Source organism: Ovis canadensis, chromosome 2 (assembly GCF_042477335.2).
Source record: "Ovis canadensis isolate MfBH-ARS-UI-01 breed Bighorn chromosome 2, ARS-UI_OviCan_v2, whole genome shotgun sequence".
Classification (NCBI taxonomy): Eukaryota; Metazoa; Chordata; class Mammalia; order Artiodactyla; family Bovidae; genus Ovis; species Ovis canadensis.
Window position 1 is genome coordinate 27,540,118 of NC_091246.1, and position 27,796 is coordinate 27,567,913.

General features: G+C 40.4%; 1 protein-coding gene across 2 annotated transcripts; it reads right to left on the reverse strand.

Annotated features, from left to right (window-relative positions):
• Positions 1-1,330: 1,330 nt before the first annotated feature.
• ZNF169 (zinc finger protein 169) lies at positions 1,331-27,796 on the reverse strand. Of its 2 annotated transcripts, none has more exons than XM_069573893.1 (5): positions 27,695-27,796; positions 24,032-24,117; positions 19,702-19,828; positions 19,119-19,214; positions 1,331-3,349 (listed from the first exon to the last, which is right to left on the reverse strand). In XM_069573893.1, the coding sequence occupies exons 2-5, from the start codon at positions 24,107-24,109 to the stop codon at positions 1,803-1,805; spliced, it is 1,848 nt and encodes a 615-aa protein (XP_069429994.1). In that variant the 5' UTR covers positions 24,110-24,117; positions 27,695-27,796; the 3' UTR covers positions 1,331-1,802. The 2 variants fall into 2 exon arrangements, with proteins under 2 accessions (XP_069429994.1, XP_069429993.1); XM_069573892.1 differs by having other exon boundaries at positions 1,331-3,352; positions 27,695-27,768.

The following is a 27,796-nucleotide window of genomic DNA, read 5'->3' on the forward strand; positions in this document are numbered from 1 at the left end:
CTGTCAACACCTTAATGGACTTGCAGCCTCCATAACTGAGAAAATAAATTTCTGTCACTTAGTCATTCCAACCTCTGGTATTGTAATGGCAGTCTTAGCAAACAAATACAATTTTGGCACTGAGGGTAATATCTGATAATATGGAATAGTTTTGGAACTGGGTGATGGGCAGAGGCTGGAAGAGGTTTGAGGCACTTGTTATAAAAAGCCTTAATTGCCTAAAAGAGACTGTTGATAGGAATATGGACATTAAAAGTGATTCTGGTGCAGTCTCAGAAATAAAGAACATATTACTGGAAATTGGAGGAAAGACAATCCTTGTTATAAAGTGGCAAAGAACCTGGCCTGTGTTTCAGTGTTTATAGAAAGTAGAAATTGTGACATAAGCAACAAATTTTTAGCTAAGGAGATTTCTAAGCAAAGTGTTACAGATGCAACCTGGTTTCTCCCTCCTTACAGTAAAATGTGAGAGTAGAAAGATAAATTGAAGGAACTGTTAAACAAAATTCTGCGAACTAGAATTTGGAGGTTTGGAAAATTCTCAGCCTATGGATATCTATGCTGCAGAAAATGAGAAGCATGTTCTGGAAAGAATACTATGGTGTAGTTAGACATGGTTTAATAAAGAGTTAAGTTTGGAAGCAATCAACCATCTCAGATGTAGAACTAAAGGTGACACAGATGGGACAAAATGAAGGCAGGCTGTTAGACTTCTGGGATTCTACAAGACGGGGGAATAGAGCTAACTATCTGACTACACTATCCATCAAGAAGAGGGAAGAATGACCCCAAAGGTGAAACAGAGACCAGCAGGTCTGCCATTTCCAAAACAGGCCCAGACAGTAAGTCTGGGGAGCCAGTATGGTTCTTCCATGGTTTCAGTGGGCCACATACACCTCTACCACACCAGCCAGACCAGAGGGCAGAAGATACAACCAGAGACCATTCTCATGGCTTAAAAACTAATAGAATTTGCCTTGTAATGTTTTAAACTTGCTTGGGACCAATCAATCCTTTCCACTTTTAGAATGGGAATGTGAATTCTCTGCCTGTCCCATCATTGTATTTTGGAAGCAAATAACTTGTCTGATTCACAGGTTCACAGCTGGAAAGGATGAAATGCACTTCTAGTCTCATCCACACTCGACTTAGATGAAACTTAGGTGAGATTTTGAATGTAGAGACGAAGTTGAAATGGGCTAAGACTTTTGCTGCTGTTAATTTGGGGTGAATGTATTTTTTACTTGAAGAATGTGAATATAGGGGGTCCAGAGGACTAAGTTGTTAAGACTGAATTGTTTCCCAAAATTAACATATTGAAGTCATAACATAACATATAAAGTCATGACTTTATTTGATGACAGGGCCTTTACAAGGTCATAGGCTGAAGTCCTAACCCAGTATGGCTGGTGTCCTCAGAAAGAAGAGAGTTACCAGAAAAGTGTACACACAGAGGAAAAAAAAGTCCATTTCAGGACTCAGCAAGAATGCAATCATCTGCAAGCCAAGGGGAAAGACTTCAATAAAAATCAAACTGCTTACACATTGATCTTGGACTTCTAGTCTCCAGAACTATGAGAAAATAAACTTCTGTTCTTTGAGCTACCAAGTCTGTGGTATTTTGTTATGGCAGCCCTGGCAAATTAAAATACATTGCCAGTGTAGGAAGTAAACCATAAATCAACTTATCTTATGATCACTGAAAAGATGCAACTTTTTTTTCTCAACTGCATTTTAAGGGAAGTGGAACATTTCCTAGTGACTTCTGCCACCTAGACACTCATGGGGAAGGAAAGGAAATGTCAAGAGAATGGCTCCTGTGGCAGGAGATGGTGGCCGAACTTGGTTTTCCTATGCCTGTGGAGGTGAGACTTCTGGCTAAAGCCACGACCACACTCCCTGCACACATACGGCTTCTCTCCTGAATGTGTCCGCTGGTGTCTGATGAGGGCTGACTTGAAGCCAAAGCTGCGCCCACACTCATCACACACACATGGCTTTTCTCCTGAGTGTGTCCTCTGGTCAGAGGTGAGTTGGATCTTCAGACCAAGTCTTTGCTCACATACTCTGTACACATCAGCCTCCTCCCCTGAATGTATTCTCTTGTGTCTGGTGAGAAGTGACTTGAAGCCAAAGGTACGTCCACACTCAGGACATATAAAAGGCTTCTCCCCTGTGTGCGTCCTCTGGTGTCTGATGAGGGTAACCTTCTGACCAAAGCCACGCCCACACTCAGAGCACACATAAGGCTTCTCACCTGTGTGCGTTCTCTGGTGGCCCATAAGGGAGACTTTCTGGCTAAAGCCACGCCCACACTCGGAGCACAGGTAAGGTTTCTCCCCTGTGTGTGTCCTCTGGTGTCTGATGAGGGTGACTTTCTGGCGAAAGCTGTGCCCACACTCAGCACAGACATAAGGCTTCTCGCCTGAGTGTGTGACCTGGTGACTGAGGAGCAGTGACTGCTGCCTGAAGCCACGCCCACACTCCAGGCACAAGAAGGGCCTCTCGCCTGAATGCGAGCTACGGTGTTGAAGGAGTGATGCCTTCTGGCAAAAGCCTCTTCCACACTCTGGACACACAAAGGGCTTCTCTTCCAAGTGTGTCCTCTGGTGCAGGATGAGGGCGATCTTCTGGCGAAAGCCTCTCCCACACTGCTGACATACAAAGGGTCTCTCCCCGGAGTGTATCCTCTTGTGGTTAGTTAAGGAGGATGTGTACCTGAAGTGTCGCCCACACTCCTGGCACACATAGGGCTTTTCCCCTGAGTGCTTCCTCTGGTGTACAGTGAGGGAGGACCTGCGGCCAAAGCCTCGCCCGCACTCTCTGCAACTAAACGGCTTCTCTCCTGAGTGAGTCCTCTGGTGTTTGATGAGGTCTGATTTCTGGCAGAAGTTTCTGCCACATTCAGGGCACACATGACGCTTCTGGAAGCTAAAGAGGCTTGATTTTCTGCTAAATCCTAGTCTATAGTTTTCACATATGACTGCTCCAGATTCTGAGATGTTTGTCTCTGTCAATACTGCATCTGCCTCATCAGAGATCATCCCCTGGTCTATTCTTCCACTGCTATTGCCTCCCTGGTCTACTGGCTGACCTTGAGATGAGCTGAAAAATGCACTTGAAGTCCCACTCAGCCGCAGCCTCCCAAACACGGTGCCAGAGCCTTCTCTCTCTCCATCTTCTGCTTTGTCATTCAAGCAGCTTGGAGCATCTAGTAGGAAGTGGCTTTCTGAAGATGAACCTGGGAAGATCTGAAGGGAGTGACCACAAAGCACATACTGATGGCGGACCTGTGGACTGGAAAAAGTCACTGGGCAGGAGAGACAGGGTTGGAATTCCGTTCTTCGTTCTGCTGGAGAGAAAGTGTCAGTCAAAATCACCAAAGGTATCTTGTGGATGGTTAACACTTGTCTAGCTCTCATTCCTCAGATGCTCCCACACAAAGACTTCCTTCAAAGACCTTCCTTCCAACCCATGGTGACATATTAATGCATACCTTTTATAACGCATAAAACCCACATAATAAGCCAGCTCTAAGTATCAGCCCAGCTTAAGGAGTTTTAAGAAAGCATCACAGGCAGCTCTAGCCCTATATGTCACTGCCATCAGAGTTATACATGTGCCCCCAATACAATTATCCTATAAGCCACAGACATTAACAGCAGTGTAAACAATATCTACAAACATATGCTTTTACTGAGAGTTAAAATACATAACTTATAACAAATTTCTTTAGGGACTTTTCCTATAAGAAAAGATGGGGTCAAAAAAGGGAGTCACTCTATAGTTGGACTATAAAGAAAGCTCAGTGCAAAATAATTGATGCTTTTGAACTGTGGTGTTGGACAAGACTCTTAAGAGTCTCTTGGACAGCAAGGAGATTCAACCAGTCCATCCTAAAGGAAATCAGTCCTGAATATTCATTGGAAGGACTGATGTTGAAGCTGAAACTCCAATACTTCAGAAACCTAATGTGAAGAGCCAACTCATTTGAAAAGACCCTAAAAAAGAAAAAAAAAGAAAAGACTCTGATGCTGGGAAAGATTGAAGGAGGGAAGGGAAGGGGGATGACGGAGGATAAGATGGTTGGATGGCATCACCAACTCAATGGACATGAGTTTGAGTAAACTCTGGGAGTTGGTGATGGACAGGGAGGCCTGGCGTGCTGCAGTCCATGGGGTCGCAAAGAGTCGGTCAAGACTGAGTGACTGAACTGAACTAACTAGTGGAGGCAGTACAGAGGACAGGTCAGAGATCCATGTGGGAAGTGCTTCCCCTGTCCTAAACAAGTATTTCCTAGAGGATTATGTGGTGGGTCCTCTAAGATGGTGCATGGATTCGCAAGTGAAACATAGAGACATAGTCTAGGCCTACAACCTCTTACATGATTTTGGCTCCCAGTGACCCCAATCAAACTAAGACCTGCTCTTCTCAGTGTTTTGCCTTTTTTTTTTTAATACAAATTGTAAATATAAACTTTCCTCCTAAAATAATTTTTGTAGATATCAAATTTGGATGCCTTGTTCTATCACACTGCTTATATCCACCTGAAGCTGATGAAAAATACCATGATACTTAAATAAAATACTTAAATAAACTCAGTACACCAGGCCTTTCCAGACATGCATGTTTCTTTCTTCACCAATCAAAACTGAGATGTATTTTACAAACAATCAATAACACTGGTCAGCAAACTACAGCCAACCACGTGTTTTGTAAAGAAGTCTATTGGACACAGCCACATTCAATCTTTATGTTGTGTCTATAGCAGCTTTCACATACAAAAGCAAAGGTGAGTAGTTGCAACAACAAAAAAAGACTACAAAGCCTAAAGTATTTACTATCTGACCCTTTTACAGAAAGTTACTCATTCTGTTTTGTCTAAGATGGCAGCTTTTAATACTAACAATAATAGCTACCATGAAAACCCTTCCTAACACTTAAAAGGCCCTACACTTCCTCCTCAGCAAACTATTCAGTAAACTTTATTGTGTGTGTGTGTGTGTGATGATGATAAATCTAAAGGATCCTGTGAAGTAGACCTGACTAATGAGATCTCTTCAAGAAAATTAGAGACACCAAGGGAACATTTCATGCAAAGATGGGCTCGATAAATGACAGAAATGGTATGGACCTAACAGAAGCAGAAGATATTAAGAAGAGGTGGCAAGAATACACAGAAGAACTTTACAAAAAAGATCTTCATGACCCAGATAATCATGATGGTGTGATCACTCACCTAGAGCCAGACATCCCGGAATGTGAAGTCAAGTGGGCCTTAGAAAGCATCACTACAAACAAAGCTAGTGGAGGTGATGGAATTCCAGTTGAGCTATTTCAAATCCTGAAAGATGATGCTGTGAAAGTGCTGACTCAATGTGCCAGCAAATTTGGAAAACTCAGCAGTGGCCACAGGACTGGAAAAGGTCAGTTTTCATTCCAATTCCAAAGAAAGGCAATGCCAAAGAATATTCAAACTACCTCACGATTGGCACTCATCTCACACACTAGCAAAGTAACACTCAAAATTCTCCAAGCCAGGCTTCAGCAATACGTGAACCGTGAACTTCCAGATGTTCAAGCTGGTTTTAGAAAAGGCAGAGGAACCAGAGATCAAATTGCCAACATCCACTGGATCATCAAAAAAGCAAGAAGAGTTCCAGAAAAACATCTATTTCTACTTTATTGACTATGCCAAAGCCTTTGACTCTGTGGATCACAACAAACTGGAAAATTCTGAAAGAGATGGGAATACCAGACCACCTGGACCTGCCTCTTGAGAAACCTGTATGCAGGTCAGGAAGCAACAGTTAGAAATGGACATGGAACAACAGACTGGTTCCAAATAGGAAAAGGAGTATGTCAAGGCTGTATATTGTCACCTTGCTTAGTTAACTTATATGCAGAGTACATCATGAGAAACGCTGGACTGGAAGAAACCCAAGCTGGAATCAAGATTGCCAGGAGAAATATCAATAACCTCAGATATGCAGATGATACCACCCTTATGGCAGAAAGTGAAGCGGAACTAAAAAGCCTCAAAGAGGAGAGTGAAAACGTTGGCTTAAAGCTCAACATTCAGAAAACGACGATCATGGCATCTGGTCCCATCACTTCATGGGAAATAGATGGGGAAACAGTGGAAAGAGTGTCAGACTTTATTTTGGGGGGCTCCAAAATCACTGCAGATGGTGATTGCAGCCATGAAATCAAAAGATGCTTACTCCTTGGAAGTAAAGTTATGACCAACCTAGACAGCATATTCAAAAGCAGAGACATTACTTTGCCGACTAAGGTCTGTCTAGTCAAGGCTATGGTTTTTCCAGTGGTCATGTATGGATGTGAGAGTTGGACTGTGAAGAAAGCTGAGCACCAAAGAATTGATGCTTTTGAACTTTGGTGCTAGAGAAGACTCTTGAGAGTCCCTTGGACTGCAAGGAGATCCAACCAGTCCATCCTAAAGGAGATCAGTCCTGGGTGTTCATTGGAAGGAATGATGCTGAGGCTGAAACTCCAGTACTTTGGCCACTTCATGCGAAGAGTTGACTCATTGGAAAAGACTCTGATGCTGGGAGGGATTGGCGGCAGGAGAAGAAAGGGGATGACAGAGGATGAGATGGCTGGATGGCATCACTGACTCTATGCACGTGAGTTTGGGTGATCTCTGGCAGTTGATGATGGACAGGGAGGCCTGGCCTGCTGTGATTCATGGGGTCACAAAGAGTCAGACACGACTGAGTGACTGAACTGAACTGAACTGAATCACTCATAAGTGCTGACCCTACTGGACTTCCAAGGAAAGTGAATATCCTTTCAGTCTTTGTATACAGTTCTGGCCATCAGGGATCCCACCATGGTTGGTCTTTAGCTCAGTCCACTGAACCATGAGTGAGTTTATTTTGTTAATCTAGGCTGTACACATTTTCAAAACTCATGGCAGGCATGTACATTTCTGGCTAGCAGTTTCCAAGAAATACTTTTGTTGTAATTCTAAAGCTCTGAAAGCTGAGCTTTCAGTATTGCATTGTTGTCTCCTTATCTATGATCTTTTTGTGATAGGAAGAGAAAAGCAGCCACTGCCTTCTCCTTGACCTGTTTTACTCCCAGCTAGGCAAAAAGTCTAAGGCCAGTGGTAAACTACTCCATTACAGGTATGCTGTTCAGTGTCTTTTGTATTAAATACAGTGACTGATTTAAATACAGTTAACGCTGTCCTTATGGGAGTCTTAGTCTCTACTAAGGCTGTTGACTCATCATCATTTTTATGCCTATCTAGTAATGTGACAAATTTTAACTAAAAATGATTAACAGTTACAGTGTTCACTGTGGCTTTAAGCATCCAAATTCCTCAATAAAAGAAGAAATAAAATTTTACCAAGGTAATTCTTTTCAGTTAATCATAAAAGTTTCCAAGATATAAAAAAAAGATCAGTTTATAAACTCTTTTATAACCTACAGCTACTCTCATGCCAATTGATTTTTCAGACCAATAAGTATTTCAACAACTGTCCACGTTGGGATGTTCAGCAAACATCCCAAAGGAAACCGAAAAAAAAAATCCACGAGTTTGAGTGAACTCCAGAAGATGGTGATGGACAGGGAGGCCTGGCGTGATGTGATTCATGGGGTCGCAAAGAGTCGGGCATGACTAAGCGACTGAACTGAACTGAACTGAACGGCTTCTTAAAGAAATTTTTCCTTCTGCAGCTGTAATTGTAAGGAATAGAATTATAGCAGTGAGTTAAACGGATGCCATAGGTACTAGATTACAATAGAAGAAAGAATGCTGTGCATTCACTACTTTTATTTTTTTTTAATTTTAATTTTTACTTTATTTTACTTTACAATACTGTATTGGTTTTGCCATACATTGACATGAATCCGCCACGGGTGTACATGAGTTCCCAATCATGAACCCCCCCTCCCACCTCCCACCCCATATCATCTCTCTGGATTATCCCCGTGCACCAGCCCCAAGCATCCTGTATCCTGTATCGATCCATTCACTGCTTTTAAACAATTAAAAGAATTTTAAGACTTGGTCCACATGTGAAAAAAGGGAACACTTTTGATAAGAATCTGAATTAATCCCTGAAAACTAGACAACTTTCATAATATGCCATCTCTATGATTTTAAGACAATATAAAAGAAATATTAAAATATGTGACAGTTAATTTTATGTATTAAGTGCTCTAGCCACAGGTTGCCCAAACATTTAAACACTATTCTGGGCGTCTATGGGGTCACACAGAGTTGGACACGACTGAAGTGATTTAGCAGCAGCAGCAGCAGCAGCTGGGTGTTTCTGTGAGGGTGTGTTTGGAAGACTTTAACACTTAAGAGACTGAGTAAAGCAGCTGAAAGACCTGAGTAGAACAAAAGACTGAGCCTCTCCCAAGGTAATGGCTCAAAATCCTTTAAGTTAGGCTTCAGCAGTACATGAACCAAGAACTTTCAGATGTACAAGCTGGACTTAGAAAAGGCAGAGGAATCAGAGATCAAATTGCCAACATCTGTTGGATCATAGAAAGAACAAGGGAAATCCAAAAAAATATCTACTCTGCTTCATTGACTACATTAAAGCCTCTGACTGTGTGGATCACAAAGAACTGTGAAATTCTTACAAAGATGGGAATACCAGACCACCTTACCTGTCTCCCGAGAAACCTGAATGTAGGTCAAGAAGCAACAGTCAGAACCAGACATGGAACAACAAACTGGTTCAAAATTGAGAAAGCAGTACGTCAAGGCTGTATATTGTCACCCTGCTTTAACTTACATGCAGAGGACATCATGCAAAATGCTGGACTGGATGACTCAACAAGATGTAATCAAGATTGCCAGAAGAAATAGCAACAACCTCAGATATGCAGATACCACTCTAATGGCAGAAAGTGAAGAGGGACTAAAGAGGTTCTTGATCAGGGTGAAAGAGGAGAGTGAAAAAGCTGGCTTAAAACTCAACATTCAAGAAACTAAGATCACGGCTTCCGGTCCCATTACTTCATGGCAAATAGATGGGGCAAATGTGGAAACAGTAACATATTTTATTTTGGGGGCTCCAAAATCACTGCAGACAGTGACAAAATTAAATGATACTTGCTCCTTGGAAAAAAGCAATGACAAACCTAGACGGCATATTAAAAACCAGAGACATCACTTTGCTGATATTAAAGTTATGGTTTTTTTAGTAGTCATGCATGGATGTAAGAGCTGGACCATAAAGAAGGCTGAGCACTGAAGAACTGATGCTTTTGAACTGTGGTGTTGGAGAAGACTCTTGAGAGTCCCTTGGACAGCAAGGAGATCAAACCAGTCAATCCTAAAGGAAATCAATCCTGAATATTCAGTAGAAGGACTGACTGATGCTGAAGCTAAAGCTCCAATACTCTGGCCACCTGACGCAAAGAGCCAATTCACTGGAAAAGACTCTGATGCTAAAAATGACTGAAGGCAGGAGAAGGTGGTGACAGAGAATGAGATGGTTGGATGGCATCACTGACTCAATGGACATGAGTTTGAAGAAACTCTAGGAGATAGTGAAGGACATGGAAGCTTGGTGTGCTGCATTCCATGGGGTCTCAAAGAGTCAGACATGACTTAGTGACTGACTGAACAACAAATCCCAAATAAGAGGGAATTCTTCCAGGCTAACTGCCTTCTGGCTGGGACATGGGAGGGTGGGTGGTGGAGAGGAGACAGATGGAGTTGTTTTGTTTTTCCTGCTATCACACTTGATCTGATACAGTAGTTCTTACTGGGTGTTGAGACTGAGAGCCTAAGAGAACCATGGGCTCTCATATGTCTTCATTTTGCTAACTGCAGATCTTGGAACTTCTCAGCCTCCATAGTCACATGAGCCAATTCTTTATAATACATCGTGTGTGTGTGTGTGTGTGTATACACATACATCCAAATGGTTCTGTTACTCAATAACCCTAAGACTGATTTTGATACCAAAAGTGGAATGCTGCTATAGCCAATACCTAAACTTTGTGGAGGAGAAGGACATGGCAACCCACTCCAGTGTTCTTGCCTGAAGAATCCCAGGGACGGGGGAGCCTGGTGGGCTGCCGTCTATGGGGTCGCAGAGAGTCGGACACAACTGAAGTGAGTTAGCAGCAGCAGCAGCAAACTTTGCGGAAGTGGCTTTGGAACTAGGTGACAATTAGAGGCTGAAAGAGTTGGGGTACATACTAGAAAAAGCAAGAAGAGACTGCTGGTAGAAATATGGATGGTAAACGTGAGTTTGCTGAGGACTTAAAAAGAAAGGAAGAGAACTGGAGAAAAAGCTTCTCTCAGAGGATATATAAATTGACTAATCTATAGTACAGAGTTTCTAATGCTGAGCTTTGCATAAGTAGAATAAATTCCATTTGGGCATGGTGTGTAATTCTTTTAAAATATGGAATGTTTTTATCGCTCGCGCAGGTTCGGGGACCCACCACCAACTTAATTACTTTAAAAATGTACTATATTCAGATTTTGTCCCATCCTGTATCTGTAGCATTTTTTAAAAATTCATTCATTTCATATAAGGTATTAAACTTGTTCACAATATCCCCTTAGTATCCTTTTAAAGTATCAAGAATATGTAGTAACTTCCCCTTCACTCTTGAATTATTTATGTCTTGTTTTTCTCTTGATTAGTCTATGCAGCAATATATAATTTAGTAGCAATATACAATTTTCTTTTCAGACATTCAACATTTTCTTGGCAAATTTTTCTGCTAATAAAGTGTTATATTTCACAGATTTTTGCTCTTATTTTCTTTATTCCATTCCTTGCACTCACTTTGCATTTACTTTGTTCTTTTTCTAGCTTCTTAAGTCACTGATCATAGACCTTTTCTAAAATAAGCACTTAAGGCTATAAATTTCCTTCTAAACTCTGCTTTAGCTGCATCTCACAAGTGTTTATTTTGCTGAGACGAATTTGAAAAGATTTAGGTAGTGGCTTGTAAGAGTTGATATTGGTAAGATGCAATTTCTACCTCAAGTTACCTATAGATAGAGTAAAATCTCAAAATAAACACTACCCAGGTTTTCTTTTTTTTCTTTTTGCAAATGAGAAACTGATCCTAAAATTTAAGTGGAAATGCAGAGAACTATCCAAAGCAACCCTGAAAAAAAAAGGATAAGACTTACACTACCTGACTTTAAGGTTTTCAGTGATCCTACAGTAGCACAGACAGTATGGTTTGGTTTAAGGATAGACATACTAATCAAAGGAATAGAAGAGAGAATGTAAAATAAACCCAATCTTAGCCAGTGATTAGATATTCAACAAAGCAATCCAATGAGAGAAACACAAGACTTTTCAACAAATGGGGCCAGAGCCACTGTGTATCCACATGGGGAAAAAAAAAAAACAACCTTGATTCCTGCCTCACACCAAAAGTCAATTCAAGATGAACTGTAGATCTAAGTATAAAAGCAGCTAAAACTAAACAGCATTTAAAAGAAAATATAGATGACAAAAAAATTTAAGTAAGGAAAAAGACTTCCTCAATATTAAAATATCAAAAGTTATTGTTAAGAAAATGAACACAAAAGCTTCAGACTGAGAAGATATTTGCAAAATGTACAAACGACAATGGACTGGTATCAAGGATTAATAAAGAATTCATAAAACTCAATAATGAAAAATAATGCAGGTGGTGGGAGGCGGTAAGGAGAGGTGGAATGTATGCAGAGAGTAACATGGAAACAAATATATCATCATATGTAAAATAGATAGCCAATGGGAATTTGTTGTGTGATTCAGGGAACTCAAATGGAGCACTGTAACAACCTAGAGGGGTGAGATGGGGAGGGCGGTGAGAGGGAGGTTCAACAGAGGGGACATAGGTATATCTATGGCTGATTCATGTTGATGTTTGGCAGAAACCAAGACAATACTGTACAGCAATTATCCTTCCATTAAAAATAAATAAATTTAATTATAAAAATCAATGCAGAAAAACTGAAAGAAATATTTGAATGTATACTTCACAAAGTATATGATATATATAAAAGATCAAAAAGCACACAGAAGGACTCAACCTCATTAACCATGAGCAAAATGGAAACCCCCTATGAGATAACTCTACACATCCATCACCAAAGATAAAATGAAAACTGTTGGGGAGGATGTGAAGTGACAAGAACTCTCACATGTTTGTTGATCGTGGAAATGAGAAATTGTACAACCACTTTGGAAAAGGTCTAGTCATTTCTTATAAAACTACATGTACAGTTACCCTATGACTCAGTGTATGCACTAAATAGTATCCCATCAAAATGAATGTCAACCTGGAACATATGAATGTGGCCTTATTTTCAAAGAGTCTTCGCAGATGTTATCAAGTTAAGATGAGGTTATACTCCAATTAGACTGAGTTTTGATCCAATGACTGGTATCCTTACAAGGAGAGGGAGATCGGGATACACAGACACTTCGAAGGAAGAGGGCTGTATAACCACAGAGGCAGGGATTAGAGTGATGCTGCTATAAGACAAGGAACACAAAGGATTGCCAACAACTACGAGAAGCGAAGAGAGAGAACAGACTCCCTTTCAGAACCTCCGGAAAGAACCAACCCCATCAACAGGTTGATTTTGAACTGTGAAAGAATAAATTTCTTTTTTTAAGCTTCTCAGTTTGTGGTAACTAATTAAATCAACCATAGGAAACTAATACATCCTAGGTATGTATCCAAAGCAAATGGAAAACAAAGGTTTGTTGAAAACAAGCAAAAAATTACCATAAGAATATTAACAACTTAAAACTGAAGCCATCAAGGTGTTTCTCAAGGAGAATGGATAAACAGTCATATATATATATTCATATGATGTATGCCACAGCATGGATGATGCTTAAAAAATATACTGAGTGAAAGAAGCCTTACACAAAAAAGAAAGTATTATATGATTCCCTTTATGCAAAATTGTACAGCAGGCAAAACTAATCTATGGTGAAATAAAATCAGAAAAACAATGGTACCTCTGAGGGGTGGAAGCAGGAGTTTACTGGGATGGACCACAAGGGAACTATCTGGATAACAGTAATCTGCATTTTGATAAAGTTTGTGTTATAGAGATGTATGCATTGTTTGAATTCACAGACTAGTATACTTAAAATGTTGCATTTCCAGTAAATAAATTCTACCTTAAAAGAAACAAACAACTCTAGTTAATATATTCATGCTATCCATTATTCCTGGGGCCAATCAACTTTAACAGGGCCTACCAAGCTAAAATGAACTATCAGAAGTTGGCCCTTTTAAAACTGCAGTGTTCAAAGATGCTCAAGTGGACACCCTGGACCTGAGTCTGTAGGTCCCTGCCTGCCGACCACCAGTATGAGCTAACCTAGGAAGAAACTATGTCTTTCCTCTCACCACTTGTTAGATTGTCTTTGCCAGAACCACTTGGTAATCAGATTAGATTAGATCTTAAGACACACTCACACCTGCCAACCACTCAGGGAAAATGATTGTCTGAGGAGAATAGTAGATGCTAAGGACATGCCAGGAAGACTTCATAAAATGACAGCAATATCCACCTATGAACAGGTCCTCATAAGCTCTTAATCTACCCATGGGGAGAATGCAAGTCTCTTTGCAAGAAGAGTAAAGCCTTGCTGCAGTGAACTTACTCAGATACGCTGAGCTACTCAACTCTCCTCAGAGAAGAACTGCTTGTACTAAACTTCTTCCTCCCGCCAACTAAGGAGATACTGCTAGATATCTGATAGGATGGCTAAAATTAATAATAATAATAATAATGTTAACACCAAATCCTGATACAAATGCAGAAAAACTGGATCATTCAAACACTGTTGATGGGAATATAAAATGGTATAGCCATTCTGGAAATTAAGTATGGCATTTTATTATAAAACTAAACCTGTATTTACCATATAGGCCAGCAACTTTCACTTTTGGGCATTTATGCCAGAAATAAAAACCATACATTCACACAAAAACCTACACACAAATGTCCACAGCAACTGTATTCTTAATAGCCAAAAATAAAAGGAACTCAAATGTTCTTGAACGGTTTAACAAACTGTAGTATTGATACATTCATACCATGGACTACTGCTCAGCAATAAAAGAAATAAAATACTAGTACATACAACAATTTGTATGGATATCAAAAGAAAAAAAAGCAATCTCCAAAGTTAACATATGATGTAATTTCTTTTATATAACATTCTTGAAATGACAAAACTATAGACAGAGAATAGATTAGTGGTTGCCAGATGAAGAGAGGGGAGAAGTGAGGGTGTAGGCTGGATGATGAAAGGGTAGCAGAAGGGGGATTCTTGTGATGGAACTGTCCTGTATCTTGGAATACAGTGGTAGTTACATGAATGTACATATATAAAATTTCAAAGAACTAAATAAATATACACATACACACAAAATGAAGGTAAAACTGATGAAATCTGAATGTCAGTGCATTGCATTAACAGAAATAAAAGGCTGATTTAACAACAAAAATGTATAATTTACTAAATTATAACAAAAGCCTAAAAAAGAAAAACACAAATGGTCATCTGTAAAGATGCCACAAAAAAATGACAAAATCCAATATCCATTCCCAGTAAAAACTCATCAATAAGGATAGAAAGGAAGCTTGTCAAGCTGATGAAGAGTAGCTATAAAACTTACACTTAGGAGGAAAGCATTCCCCATAAGATCAGGAGCAAGGAAAGGATGTCTCCTTTCACCACCATTTAAATTCATCATTGCACTCATGTTCTCACCTATGCAATGAGGCAAGAAAAAGAAATTGAAGACACGAAGAATGGAAAGAAGTGAAGTATACTTACTTACAAATAATTAGTCATTTATGTAGGAAATCATATAGAATCTACAAAACTACTAGGATGACAAGTTTTGCAAGTTTACCAGATACAAGATCAGAATAGATAAATTAATTTTATGTCTATATGCTATCAACAAACAATTGAAATTTTAAAGTATTTTAAATAGCATGAAAAATATGAAACAGAGAGGGATAAACCTGATAAGATGCATAAGACCTTTGTATGAAAAACTATAAAACAATGCTGACAAATATTAAGTCCCATAAAAATAGAAAGACTGAGTTCATGTACTGGATGACAGAGTATATGACTTACATGTAAATTCTCCTCAAACTGACGTAGATTCAACTCAATCCTAATCAATATTCCAACAGACATTTTGTTGAAAATTGTCAAGCTGATTCTAAAATCCATGTGGAAATGCAAAGAATCTAGCACAAGTAAAACAACTTTAAAAAAGAAAAAATGTTCGAGGATTTATACTAAGTTCCAGACTTCTTACAAGGCTGTAGTAATCAAGACTATGTGGTACTGACATCAAGATGGATAAAGAGAAGAGTGGAAAAAAAGAGAGTATATATTAGATATAGACCCATACACAATTAACTTACACAAAGGTGCACAGGAAATTCAAAGGAAGAGTTGTCTTTTCAATAAATAGTGCTAGAAAAAATTGGATATTTGTATACAAAAGGAAAAAAAAAAAGAAAAATTGTACTTAAATCCAGACCTGGTAGCAAGTAAAAAAATTTACTCAAAATAAGACTTAGATCTAAATGAAAAGTAAAAATTATAAAACTTTTGAGAGGAAAACTATATGAAACTCTTTTTGGCCTTCATTTTGGAAAGATTTCCTAAATAAGTCACCAAAAGTGAAATTCATGAGAGAAAAATTGAAACTTGGACTTCACCAAAATTAAGAAATTCTCATTGAAAAACACTACTAAGAAGATAAAAAGCAAGCCACATAGAAAATACTTAAAAATCAAATAATGGACTTCTAAACAGACTATATGAAGAACTTGCAAAATTCAATATGAACATAAGAAACCAACTTTTCAAACTGGCCAAAGATTTGAGACGACAAAGAAGATATCACCAAAGAAGATATACAGACAGCAAATAAGCACTTGAAAAGACTGTCAACATCACAGGTCATTAAGAAAATGTCAGGTAAAACCATATAAGATGTTACTACAGAGTTATAAAAGTGTCTAAAATTAAAATCATAATACCAAGTGTTGACAAATATGTGAAGCATTCGGAACTCTCACACACTGCTGGTGGGAATGTGAAATAGAGCAGCTACTTGCTGAGTTTCATTAAAAATTAAACATACCCTGTATCATCCATCCCAGCCATTCCACTCCCAGGTGCTTATCCAAAAGAAACGAAAGCCATGCTTACACAAATGCTTTTCATGAATGTTCATATAGTCTTTATTTGTAATCATCAAAACTGGAGACTACTGAAATTTCTTTAGCCCATGAATGGCTAAATAATTGTGATATCTAAATTACTACTCAGCAATCAAAAGAAATGAACTGTTGACACACCCAACATTGTGGATAAAATTCAAAATAATTATATGGGGTGAAAGAATTAACATGATTAATTTACATGAATTCTAAAAATGCAAACAAGTCTATGACAGAAAGCAGTCAGTGGCTGTCCGGGTAAGGGAGGGAGGGGAGGACAGGGAAGGGCAGGAGCTAGAAATTATAGTGAGGCACAAGGAACCTCTGCAGTGATAGGTATGCTCAGAATTTGGATTATCGTGATGGTTTTATGACTGTGCAGATATCAAAACTTAACAAATTTTACCTTATACCTCCTAGCATACAGTATGATACCTTATACCTCCTAGCATAAGGTAGGATACCTTATACCTCCTAGTATAAGATATAATACCTTATACCATAATAATATTTTTCTATTATAATTATAGTTTAATAAAAGTTCTTTTCTTAAAAGAAAAAAACTTTGAGTTTGCTATAAAGTACAAGTATAGATATATGGTTGTATTTAGAAGCAAAAATAAATAAATAACAACAAATAAAATGCCAAGAATGTTGAAAATAAAAGAATGAAAAAAAAAGGCAGAAATTTATACTTACCTCCCAACATTCACATAAAATTAATTCCACCTGGATTAAAGATCTAAATGTTTCCAGAATGTATATTGAATTTGTACAGTTCAATATCAGAAATAGCCCAAATCAAAAGAGGAACATACCCTGAACAGACAAGTCACAGAAAAGGAAACACCAATGACCAAGTCAATACAGGAAAAGATGCTCACGCTCTCTGGAAAGCAAAATCCCTATGATATTTCACCACAAACTGAACAGATGGGTGAAAAATGTGAGGATGTGGAACAAGAACTCATCACTGCTGCTGGGAGTGTAATATGGCATTGAACAGCTTCAGAACATATGTGGTATAACCTAATCAGGTTGAGGCTACCCACACCCATGAACCAGTCTCTGTGCTCCTAGGTATGCATCTTGAAAGAAACCCTTGCATGCATTTCCAAGGAAGAAATAAGAATATACAGCAACATTATTTCATAGACAAAAATTAGAAATAATTCAAATGTCAAAAGAAATGATAATTCAACTGCATTAAAATATTCATATAATGAAATCAATATATAACCAATGTTAAAAGTATAAACTAAACTTGCACATTTTAATATGAATCTCACATATAGCTGGTGAAGGAGGTATACAATATAGTACTATGTGCAGAAAAGTTTACCAACATGCAAAAGAACTCTCTATATGGTTAAAAGATCCACTGAAGGGATAAAAAAGCTAAGGGCAGTCACAGGCATGCTAATACAGAAGTCGGATTCTCAGAGGCAGGGCAAAGGAGCGAGACACAACCAGGAAAGGTATCGGCTATCACCTGGTCTTATATAATGGTATATTTCTTAGTCTGCAAGCTTCCCTGGTAGCCCAGTCAGTAAAGAATCTGCCTGCAGTGCAGGAGACCCATGTTCAATCCCTGGGTCAGGAAGATTCTCTAGAGAAGGAAATGGCAACCCACTTGTTAAAGAAATAAAATAGAAGTAGTCTTGTCCAGGCTTCAGAGGCAAAAGAGCAGAGCGGGCCTCTGCCCTTGCTTCTGACCTACCTGGACACCGCCCTGACTGCTGCTATGGGTGTCAGCTACACCTGCTCTGAGTGTCAGCCACACTCACTGTGAGTGTCAGAAGAGAAACACAATAGATATCGATAGGGAGCAGATCTTGGAATTTATCAAGCTCCTGGAGGGGGCTTGGCCAACCAAGCCCTGACCTTAACAACATTCCAACTTTTACATGACAAAACAAACAGCATAACATGAAACCAGAATTGGAATTTGCTCACAGATTGATGATGAGCATCCTGTTTGCATCCTGGGATTATAAACGGGAACCCCAAACTGCAATCTTTGAAGTCTCACCCACGGAGCAGACACTCTGCCTGGGACCTTTTCCCAACTGGGACTCCAGATGTCCTGTGACATGGGACTTCCCAGCACTGTTTAAGTCTGAATGTTGGTGAAAATCCAAATTGGTGATGTATCTTCTGCTCTCTTTCACTCTTCTTTCAATGTTAGTATATTGAAAGTAAGCCAGATAATTCTCTAATAAATATTTTTATTATTTATTTGTATATAATGCATGGCTTATTTTGTTGACAAATCCTTTGAACCTGAGACAAAAGTGAAAACTTTCAGCAGAACACCACTACAGTATTCTTGACTGGAAAATCCCATGGACAGAGGAGCCTGATGGGCTACAGTCCATGGGGTCGCAAGAGTCAGACATGACTTAGTGACTAAATCACCACCACCACTTAGGCTGCATGGAAGGCAAACTGGCACTAATTATATAATTCTTCACACTCTTCTAATTTAAATAACACATCATAAAAGAAACAAAATTATGGGAAATTATGGGGTAGAACTGCTGCATGAAAACATTACCAGTTTAAAAACAAAAACTGGACAGAATCTAGCAGGGAAAGATGACTTAGTCTCAGAGGACAAGTGTTATGTTCAAGATCAGATCAACCAACAAAAGTTCAAGAATGGGAAGATCTTAGAAGTGTTGGACAAGGGACACCAAGTCAGTGGAGGTTGCTCTGTTGAAGGGGGTGGCCAGGGAAGCCCTCTCTGGGCTGAGGAGGATGGCATGGAAGGCAGGCCTGAGGAAGAGCTTCCTCCTCTAAGCTTACAGATGCTCCTCTTTCCTTACCTGCTGAGCACCTCACTGCCCTGATCCTTGTCTGCCTGCTGTTTTCCACTTACCTGCACAAAGGTCCAGAAGACATTCACTCTCCTCTCTCCAGGGCTCGTCTCCTTGTTCCAGTTGTATGATGAGTTTTGGTTTAGGAAAGGCAATTCCTACTCACAGGGGAAAAAAATCAAGGTGACCTTTGGTTAGTGGCTTAAGAAGCTATCACAGAATTCAGAGTCAGCCAGGGAATGCAATGACTCAGAAGCGGGTAGGAAAGCCAGGCAGGGGACATGGATGGGGACAAAGCATTCTCTGAATGCTGAGAAAAGATGACTAAGGGGTGGGAGGACTCCTGGATCTAAAGGCAGTATATGATTCTCCCCTGTGCTTGAATGAATACAAATACTCTGCTATCTGAAGCAAGATCACTTTAGAGGAGGGCCTGGCCTTGGAAGGGGCCTAGAAATGCAGTGTCATATCACACAAATACACACACATGCACGACTTCACCATTTCCAACTCTACAGAATCCAGACATTCTCTGAGGTATAGAGAAAATATTGTTTCTTTCTGAGCCAAAAGCATGGTGGCTACTCCATTAAATCTTAAGAGGCCTACAGGCAGAGTCTGAGACATGGGACAGGTCATCCTTACCCAGCGACACCATATGGCTGTAGTTCTCCAGCATTACATCCCGATACAGGGTCCTCTGAGCAGGACTCAGTAGCTTCCACTCCTTCTGGGTGAAGGCCACAGCCACATCCCTGAAGGCCATTAATGCCTATAACACAAACACATCCTTGCTCACCCAGAAACCACACAGGCCCACTAGTCAACTTAACCTAAGTTACCAACCAGGGCTGACGCAGCAATAAGGCTGGCATGGGGCATCAGGTGAGACCCATAGACCCTGCTTTCAACCGGAATCCTTTGCTATGTATTCAAGACTACTGAACCTCTTCCCACATTGCTGGGGGTGTCTATTCAGGGGTTCTCTATTCTGTTCTATCAATCTCTAAATCTATGATGCTGTGGAAAACACTGTTTTGATTAATGCAGCTATACCATAGGTCTTGAAATCAGATAGATGGATTCTTCCTCCTTTAGTCTTCATTTTAAAAGATTATTTTAGCTATTCTACGGCATATTCCTTTCCACAAAAAATTTTAGAATAATCTCACCTGTATCTACTAAAAAATGTTTCTGGAATTTGTACAAGATTTGCATTAAACCTGCATATCAATTTAGGAAGAACCGACATCTTTATCATGTTGACTCTTCAAATCTATGAACATGAGATGAGATGTCTCTCCATTTACCGAGATGTTCTTTGATTTCTTTCAACAGCTATTGTGGTTTTCAGTATAAAAATCTACATATGCTTTGTTAAATAACTGATACCTAAAAATTCCTTTTTCTTTTTTTAGTGATTTTAATGGTACTGTATTTTTAGTTTAGTGACCAATTGTTCATGATACAGAACAATTGCCATGATACAGTAATAAACTGTATGCTTATCCTGAATCTGGCAACCTGGTGGAACTCACTAGCTCTAGTTTTTTTTTCTCCTAGATTCCTTAAGATTTCCTATGTAGACAATTCCTTATAATCTATATGTATTTTATTTCCTGTTTTTGCCTTACTGTAGAACTTCTAGCACAATAATGAATAAGAGTGGTAAGAACAGACATCCTTGCCTTGTACTTGAATGAGAAGGAAACATAATGTCTCAAAGCATTAAAATACTGCTCCACAAAGATACCACATCACACTCATTAGGATAGCTATTACCAAAGAAACAGGAAAGAACATTTTGGGAGGATGTGGAGAAACTGGAGTAGAAATAGGAGTAGAAACGGGAGTAGGAAATGGCAACCCACTCCAGTATTTCTGCCGTGAAAATTACATGGACAGAAGAGCCTGGGAGGCTACAGTCCATGGGGTCACAAAGAGTCGGACATGACTGAGCACACACACATGGAGAAACTGGAACCTCTATTTACTGTTGTGGGAAAAGTAAAATGATGTCGTTTCTGTGGGAAAGAGTTTAGCAGTTCCTCAAAAGTAAAATATATCAATTTTAAAAACAAAGTTCAATTTATCATATGATCAAGCAATTTGAATCGTGGGTGTATACCTTCAAAGAATCAAAAGCAAGAATTCAATATACTCATACACCAATGTCCATAACATCATTATTCACAATAGCCCAAAGGTAGAAACAACCCTAATGTCCACCAACAGACAACCAGATAAGAAAATGTAGTACATATATACACATAACTGTACAGTCAGCAAAAACAAGACTGGGAGCTGACTGCGGCTCAGATCATGAACTCCTTATTGCCAAATTCAGACTTAAATTGAAGAAAGTAGGGAAAACCACTAGGTCATTCAGGTATGACCTAATCAAATCCCTTATGATTATACAGTGGAAGTGAGAAATAGATTTAAGGGACTAGATCTGATAGACAGAGTGCCTGATACTCTACGGACGGAGGTTCGTGACATTGTACATGAGACAGGGATCAAGACCACCCCATGGAAAAGAAATGCAAAAAACCAAAATGGCTGTCTGGGGAGGGCTTACAAATAGCTGTGAAGAGAAGAGAAGCGAAAAGCAAAGGAGAAAATGAAAGATATAAGCATCTGAATGCAGAGTTCCAAAGAATAGCAAGGAGAGATAAGAAAGGCTTCCTCAAAGATCACTGCAAAGAAATAGAGGAAAGCAACAGAATGGGAAAGACTACAGATCTCTTCAAGAAAATCAGAGATACGAAGGGAATATTTCATGCAAAGATGGGCTCGATAAAGGACAGAAATGGTATGGACCTAACAGAAGCAGAAGATATTCAGAAGAGGTGGCAAGAATACACAGAAGAACTGTACAAAAAAGATCTTCACGACCCAGATAATCATGATGGTATGATCAATCACCTAGAGCCAGACATCCTGGAATGGGAAGTCAAGTGGGCCTTAGAAAGCATCACTATGAACAAAGCTAATGGAGGTGATGGAATTCCAGTTGAGCTATTTCAAATCCTGAAAGATGATGCTGTGAAAGTGCCGCACTCAATATGCCAGCAAATTTGGTAAACTCAGCAGTGGCCACAGGACTGGAAAACGTCAGTTTTCATTCCAATCCCAAAGAAAGGCAATGCCAAAGAATGCTCAAACTACCACACAATTGCACTCATCTCACACGCTAGTAAAGTAATGCTCAAAATTTTCCAAGCCAGGCTTCAGCAATATGTGAACCGCGAACTTCCAGATGTTCAAGCTGGTTTTAGAGAAGGCAGAGGAACCAGAGATCAAATTGCCAACATCTGCTGGATCATGGAAAAAGCAAGAGAGTTCCAGAAAAACATCTATTTCTGCTTTATTGACTATGCCAAAGCCTTTGATTGTGTGGATCACAAGAAACTGTAGAAAATTCTGAAAGAGATGGGAATACCAGATCACCTGACCTTGCTCTTGAGAAACCTATATACAGGTCAGGAAGCAACAGTTAGAACTGAACATGGAACAACAGACTGGTTCCAAATAGGAAAAGGAGTATGTCAAGGCTGTATATTGTCACCCTGCTTAATTAACTTATATGCAGAGTACATCATGAGAAACGCTGGACTGGAAGAAGCATAAGCTGGAATCAAGACTGCTGGGAGAAATATCAATAACCTCAGATATGCAGATGACACCACCCTTATGGCAGAAAGTGAAGAGGAACTAAAAAGTCTGTTGATGAAAGTGAAAGAGGAGAGTGAAAAAGTTGGCTTAAAGCTCAACATTCAGAAAACCAAGATCATGACATCCGGTCCCATCACTTCATGGGAAATAGATGGGGAATCAGTGGAAACAGTGTCAGACTTTATTTTGGGAGGCTCCAAAATCACTGCAGATGGTGATTGCAGCCATGAAATTAAAAGACACTTACTCCTTGGAAGGAAAGTTATGACCAACCTAGATAGCATATTCAAAAGCAGAGACATTACTTTGCCAACAAAGGTTCGTCTAGTCAAGGCTATGGTTTTTCCTGTGGTCATGTATGGATGTGAGAGTTGGACTGTGAAGAAAGCTGAGCACCAAAGAATTGATGCTTTTGAACTGTGGTGTTGGAGAAGATTGAGAGTCCCTTGGACTGCAACGAGATCCAACCAGTCCTTTCTGAAGGAGATCAGCCCTGGGTGTTCTTTGGAAGGAATGATGTTGAAGCTGAAACTCCAGTACTTTGGCCACCTCATGAGGAGAGTTGACTCATTGGAAAAGACTCTGATGGTGGGAGGGATTGGGGGCAGGAGGAGAAGGGGACGACAGAGGATGAGATGGCTGGATGGCATCACCGGCTTGATGGACATGAGTTTGAGTGAACTCCAGGAGATGATGATGGACACAGAGGCCTGGCATGCTGCAATTCATGGGGTCGCAAAGAGTCGGACACGACTGAGCGACTGAACTGACTGAACTGTACATAATTCAGCCTTAAAAAGGAAAGAAATTCTGATACACGCTAAATCAAGAGATTAGCCTTGAAAACATTATGCTAAGTGAAATAAGCCAGTCACAAATGACAAATATTGTTTGATTCCACTTACAGCAGGTACCTGAAATAGGCAAATTCATGGAGACAAAGTAAAACAGAGGTTACCAGGAGCTAGGAGGGGGAGTGCGCTAGGAAAGTGTAGTTATTACATAATGGATAGTTTCATCCTGGGAAGATGAAAAATTTCTGGAAATGAATAGTGATGACTGCATAATGGTGTGAATAAACAATGCCACTGAACTGGACATTTTAAAATGGTGACAATTTTATATTAAGTATCAGTTCAGTTCAGTTCAGTCGCTCAGTCGTGTCACCACTTCTCAACGAGAGGATCACCTCCAAGATCAGGGCTAGGTACAGCCTAACACCATCAAGGCAGCTCTAGTACATGATAAAAGAAATGGGTCCATCCTATAAGAGCTAGGAAGAAATTTTAGGACTCACCTCATCCCTGGTAGTCAGGACCCCTGGGGCCATGTTCTTAGTCTGGTGAGTGCTCTTCCTAGAGAAGACTCGTTGCATAGGCTGAGCTGGAGAAAGAGAAGAGAAGGGATGTGTGGGAGGAGTACCCATCTATCCAGCCTCCTAGTTTAGCAGAGGCAAGAAGGAAGGAAGGAAAGCAGGTTGAAGATGGCATCAGAGGCACCCCTTCTTTTTTTAATTTAAAAAACTATGTCTTGTTGGCATATATTTGACACACAATTTTACACGTATTTGAAGTATACAGCTTAGTAAGTCTGAAATACTTATACACCTGTGAAAACATCACAACACTGAGGAGAGTAAATTTATTAGTCATTTCCAAAAATGACTAATGTGCTCCTTTGTAATTTTTCACTCCCCTCCCCAACAGCCATTGATCTGCATTTTGTCATCAAAGAATTCTTACAACTACATTTTCCAGAGTTTTTTTAAAATTTAAACTGGAGGATAATTGCTTTACAATATTGTTTTGATTTCATCCATACATCAACATGAATCAGCCATAGGTATATATATGTCCCCTCTCTCTTGAACCTCCTCCCACATCCCACCCCATCCCATCCTTTTACGTTGTCACAGATTATGTTTGAGCTTGATGAGTCACACAGCAAACTCTCACTGGGTATCTATTTTATATATGGTAATGTGCATGTCTCAGTGCTACTCTCTCAATTTGCCCCACCCTCTCCTTCCCCAACTCTGTCCACAAGTCTGTTCTCCATGTCTGTGTCTCCACTGCTGCCCTGCAAACAGGTACATCAGTGCCATCTTTCTAGATTTCATATATACACATTAATATATGAATTTGTTTTTCTCTTTCTGACTTACTTCACTCTGTATAATAGGCTCAAGGTTCAACCACCTCATTAGAACTGACTCACATGTGTTTCTTTATATGGTTGAGTAATATTCCATTGTATACATGTACCACAACTTCATTATCCATTCATCTGTCAACGGACATATACTTTGCTTCCATGTCCAAGCTACTGTAAATAGTGCTGTAATAACATTGGGGTACATGTGTCTTCTTCAACTATGGTTTTCTCACACTGTGTGTCCCAAAGTGGGATTGTTGGGTCATATGGTAATTTCATTCCTAGTTTTTAAGGAATTCCATATTGTTCTCCATAGTGGCTATATCAATTTATATTCCTACCAACAGTACAAGAGAGCTCCTTTTTCTCCACATCCTCTCCAGCATTTATTGACTGCAGATTTTTTTGATGACCAGTGTGAGATGATACCTCATCGTAGTTTTGATTTACATTTCTCTAATAATGAGGGATGTTGAGCATCTTTCCATGTGTTTATTAGCCACCTGTTTGTCCTCTTTGGAGAAATGTCTGTTTAGGTCTTCTGCCCACTATCTGATTGGGCTGTTTGCTTTTCTGATATTGAGTTGTTTGAGCTGCTTATAGATTTTGGAGATTAATCCTCTGTCAATTACTTCATTTGCAGTTATTTTCTCCCATTCTGACGGTTGTCTTCTCATCTTATTTATTGTTTCCTTTGCTGTAAAAAGCTTTTAAGTTTAATTAGGCCCCACTTGTTTATTTTTTCTTTTAACTTCCATTACTCTAGAAGGTGGGTCATGGAGGATCTTGCTGTGATTTATGTCAGAGAGTGTTCTGCCTACGTTTTCCCTTTAGAGTTTTATAGTTTTTGGTCTTACCTTTAGATCTTTGATCCATTTCAAGTTTATCTTTGTGTATGGTCTTGATGAAAGTGAAAGAGAAGAGTGAAAAAGTTGGCCTAAAGCTCAACATTCAGAAAACGAAGATCATGGCATCTGGTCCCATCACTTCATGGGAAATAGATGGGGAAACAGTGGAAACAGTGTCAGACTTTATTTTGGGGGGCTCCCAAATCACTGCAGATGGTGACTGCAGCCAGGAAATTAAAAGACGCTTACTCCCTGGAAGGAAAGTTATGACCAACCTAGGTAGCATATTAAAAAATAGAGATATTACTTTGCCAACAAAGGTCCATCTAGTCAAGGCTACGGTTTTTCCAGTGGTCATGTATGGAGTTGAGAGTTCTACTGTGAAGAAAGATGAGCACCGAAGAATTGATGCTTTTGAACTGTGGTGTTGGAGAAGACTCTTCAGAGTCCCTTGAACTGCAAGGAGATTGAACCAGTCCATCCTAAAGGAGATCAGTCCTGGGTGTTCATTGGAAGGACTGATGCTGAAGCTTAAACTCCAACACTTTGGCCACCTCATGCAAAGAGTTGACTCATTGGAAAAGACCCTGATGCTGGGAGGGATTGGGGGCAGGAGGAAAAGGGGATGATAGAAGATGAATTGGCTGGATGGCATCACCGACTCGATGGACGTGAATTTGAGTGAACTCTGGAAGTTGGTGATGGACAGGGAGGCCTGGCGTGCTGTGATTCATGGGGTCACAAAGAGTCAGACTGGACTGAGTGTTGCAAAGAGTCAGATACGACTGAGTGCCTGAACTGAACTGAATGTTATGCTGATAATCCAGCATGGTGTTAATCTTCTATGTGCCTATAAAGGTTATTAAAAACATAAATGAACAGTACATTAACACGTATGAGACCCCTGTTATACCTCTTTCCACACTCCCAACAGCTCCAGGAGATTCAGTACTTTGCCCAAGGACACTCACATACAGGCAGACCTGTATGTGAACTCTCCCTATGGAGGCCAGGGCTCCCACAAAAGGCCTGACATATGTCCCCAGGGAGAAGAAATGCCCAAAGAGATATACACCTGAGGTTGCAGATTTGTGGGAGAAAGAACAGGGCTCGCGCTGAGAAGTGATGAATCTGTGTGAGGAATGCAGGAGACCTCACAGCTACTTCCTTGCGTGTTTACAATGTTTTCATAAAGCAAAATTTAAAATCAAACTTAAGTCTGGACGTCTTACCACCCTCTTCTCACTCTCTCATTCCCAGTAATTCAGGGAGTCAGCCCACCAGTCCCCTATGGCTTGAACAAAGTTTCCCGCCCTGTGGGCTCCACTCCAAGCTGCTGGAAGAGCACCAGAGGAGGAGTCAGACAACTTCGGGAGGAGTCGCAGATGTGAGCACAAGGGTGCCCGACGCAAACGCGGGGCGTCTGACTCCCACCAGGCCCTTCCAACTCCCTCAAGAGCTCGTGGGGCCCGAGGCCGCTGAACCAAGTTGCCCCCATCACCATCGTCAGTCAAGGTAAGTCTGAGTGTCTGCCCCACGCGAGTCCTCCCAGCAAAACCTAGGTCCTTGGGGCCAAGCAGCGCCTCCATTGCCAGGTAGGAATCATCCAGCCGCGCTCCCCCAGTTAACACCAAGGAAGAATGTCCAAGGCACGCGCTCAGCAATGGGGACGTCTGCTCCGGCCAAAGGTTACTTGTGTCCACCAAGCCACCCGCACCAGTTTCGACCCCTCAGGAAGGGCACTGAGTACCCAGCACCGCTGCACACTGAGCGACCCGAGACCTCTGCCAACAGCTCCTCCGAAGTGGACCGCGCCTGACCCCGTGGTGGGGGGGGAGGGGGCGGATCAAACCTCGAAGAACCCGCGGACAGGGCGTACCAAACCAGGGCGCCCACCCTCTCCCGGCTTTCCGGAGCCTCTGTCCCTCGACTCAGCAGCCAGAGGCGGGATAGCTCACCAAAAGCGCTGAAAGACTGTCACCACATCCAAAAATACGACAGGGCGGCTCGGGACTACGCTACCCACAACACCTCGGGGCGGGGACTACAATTCCCAAAGT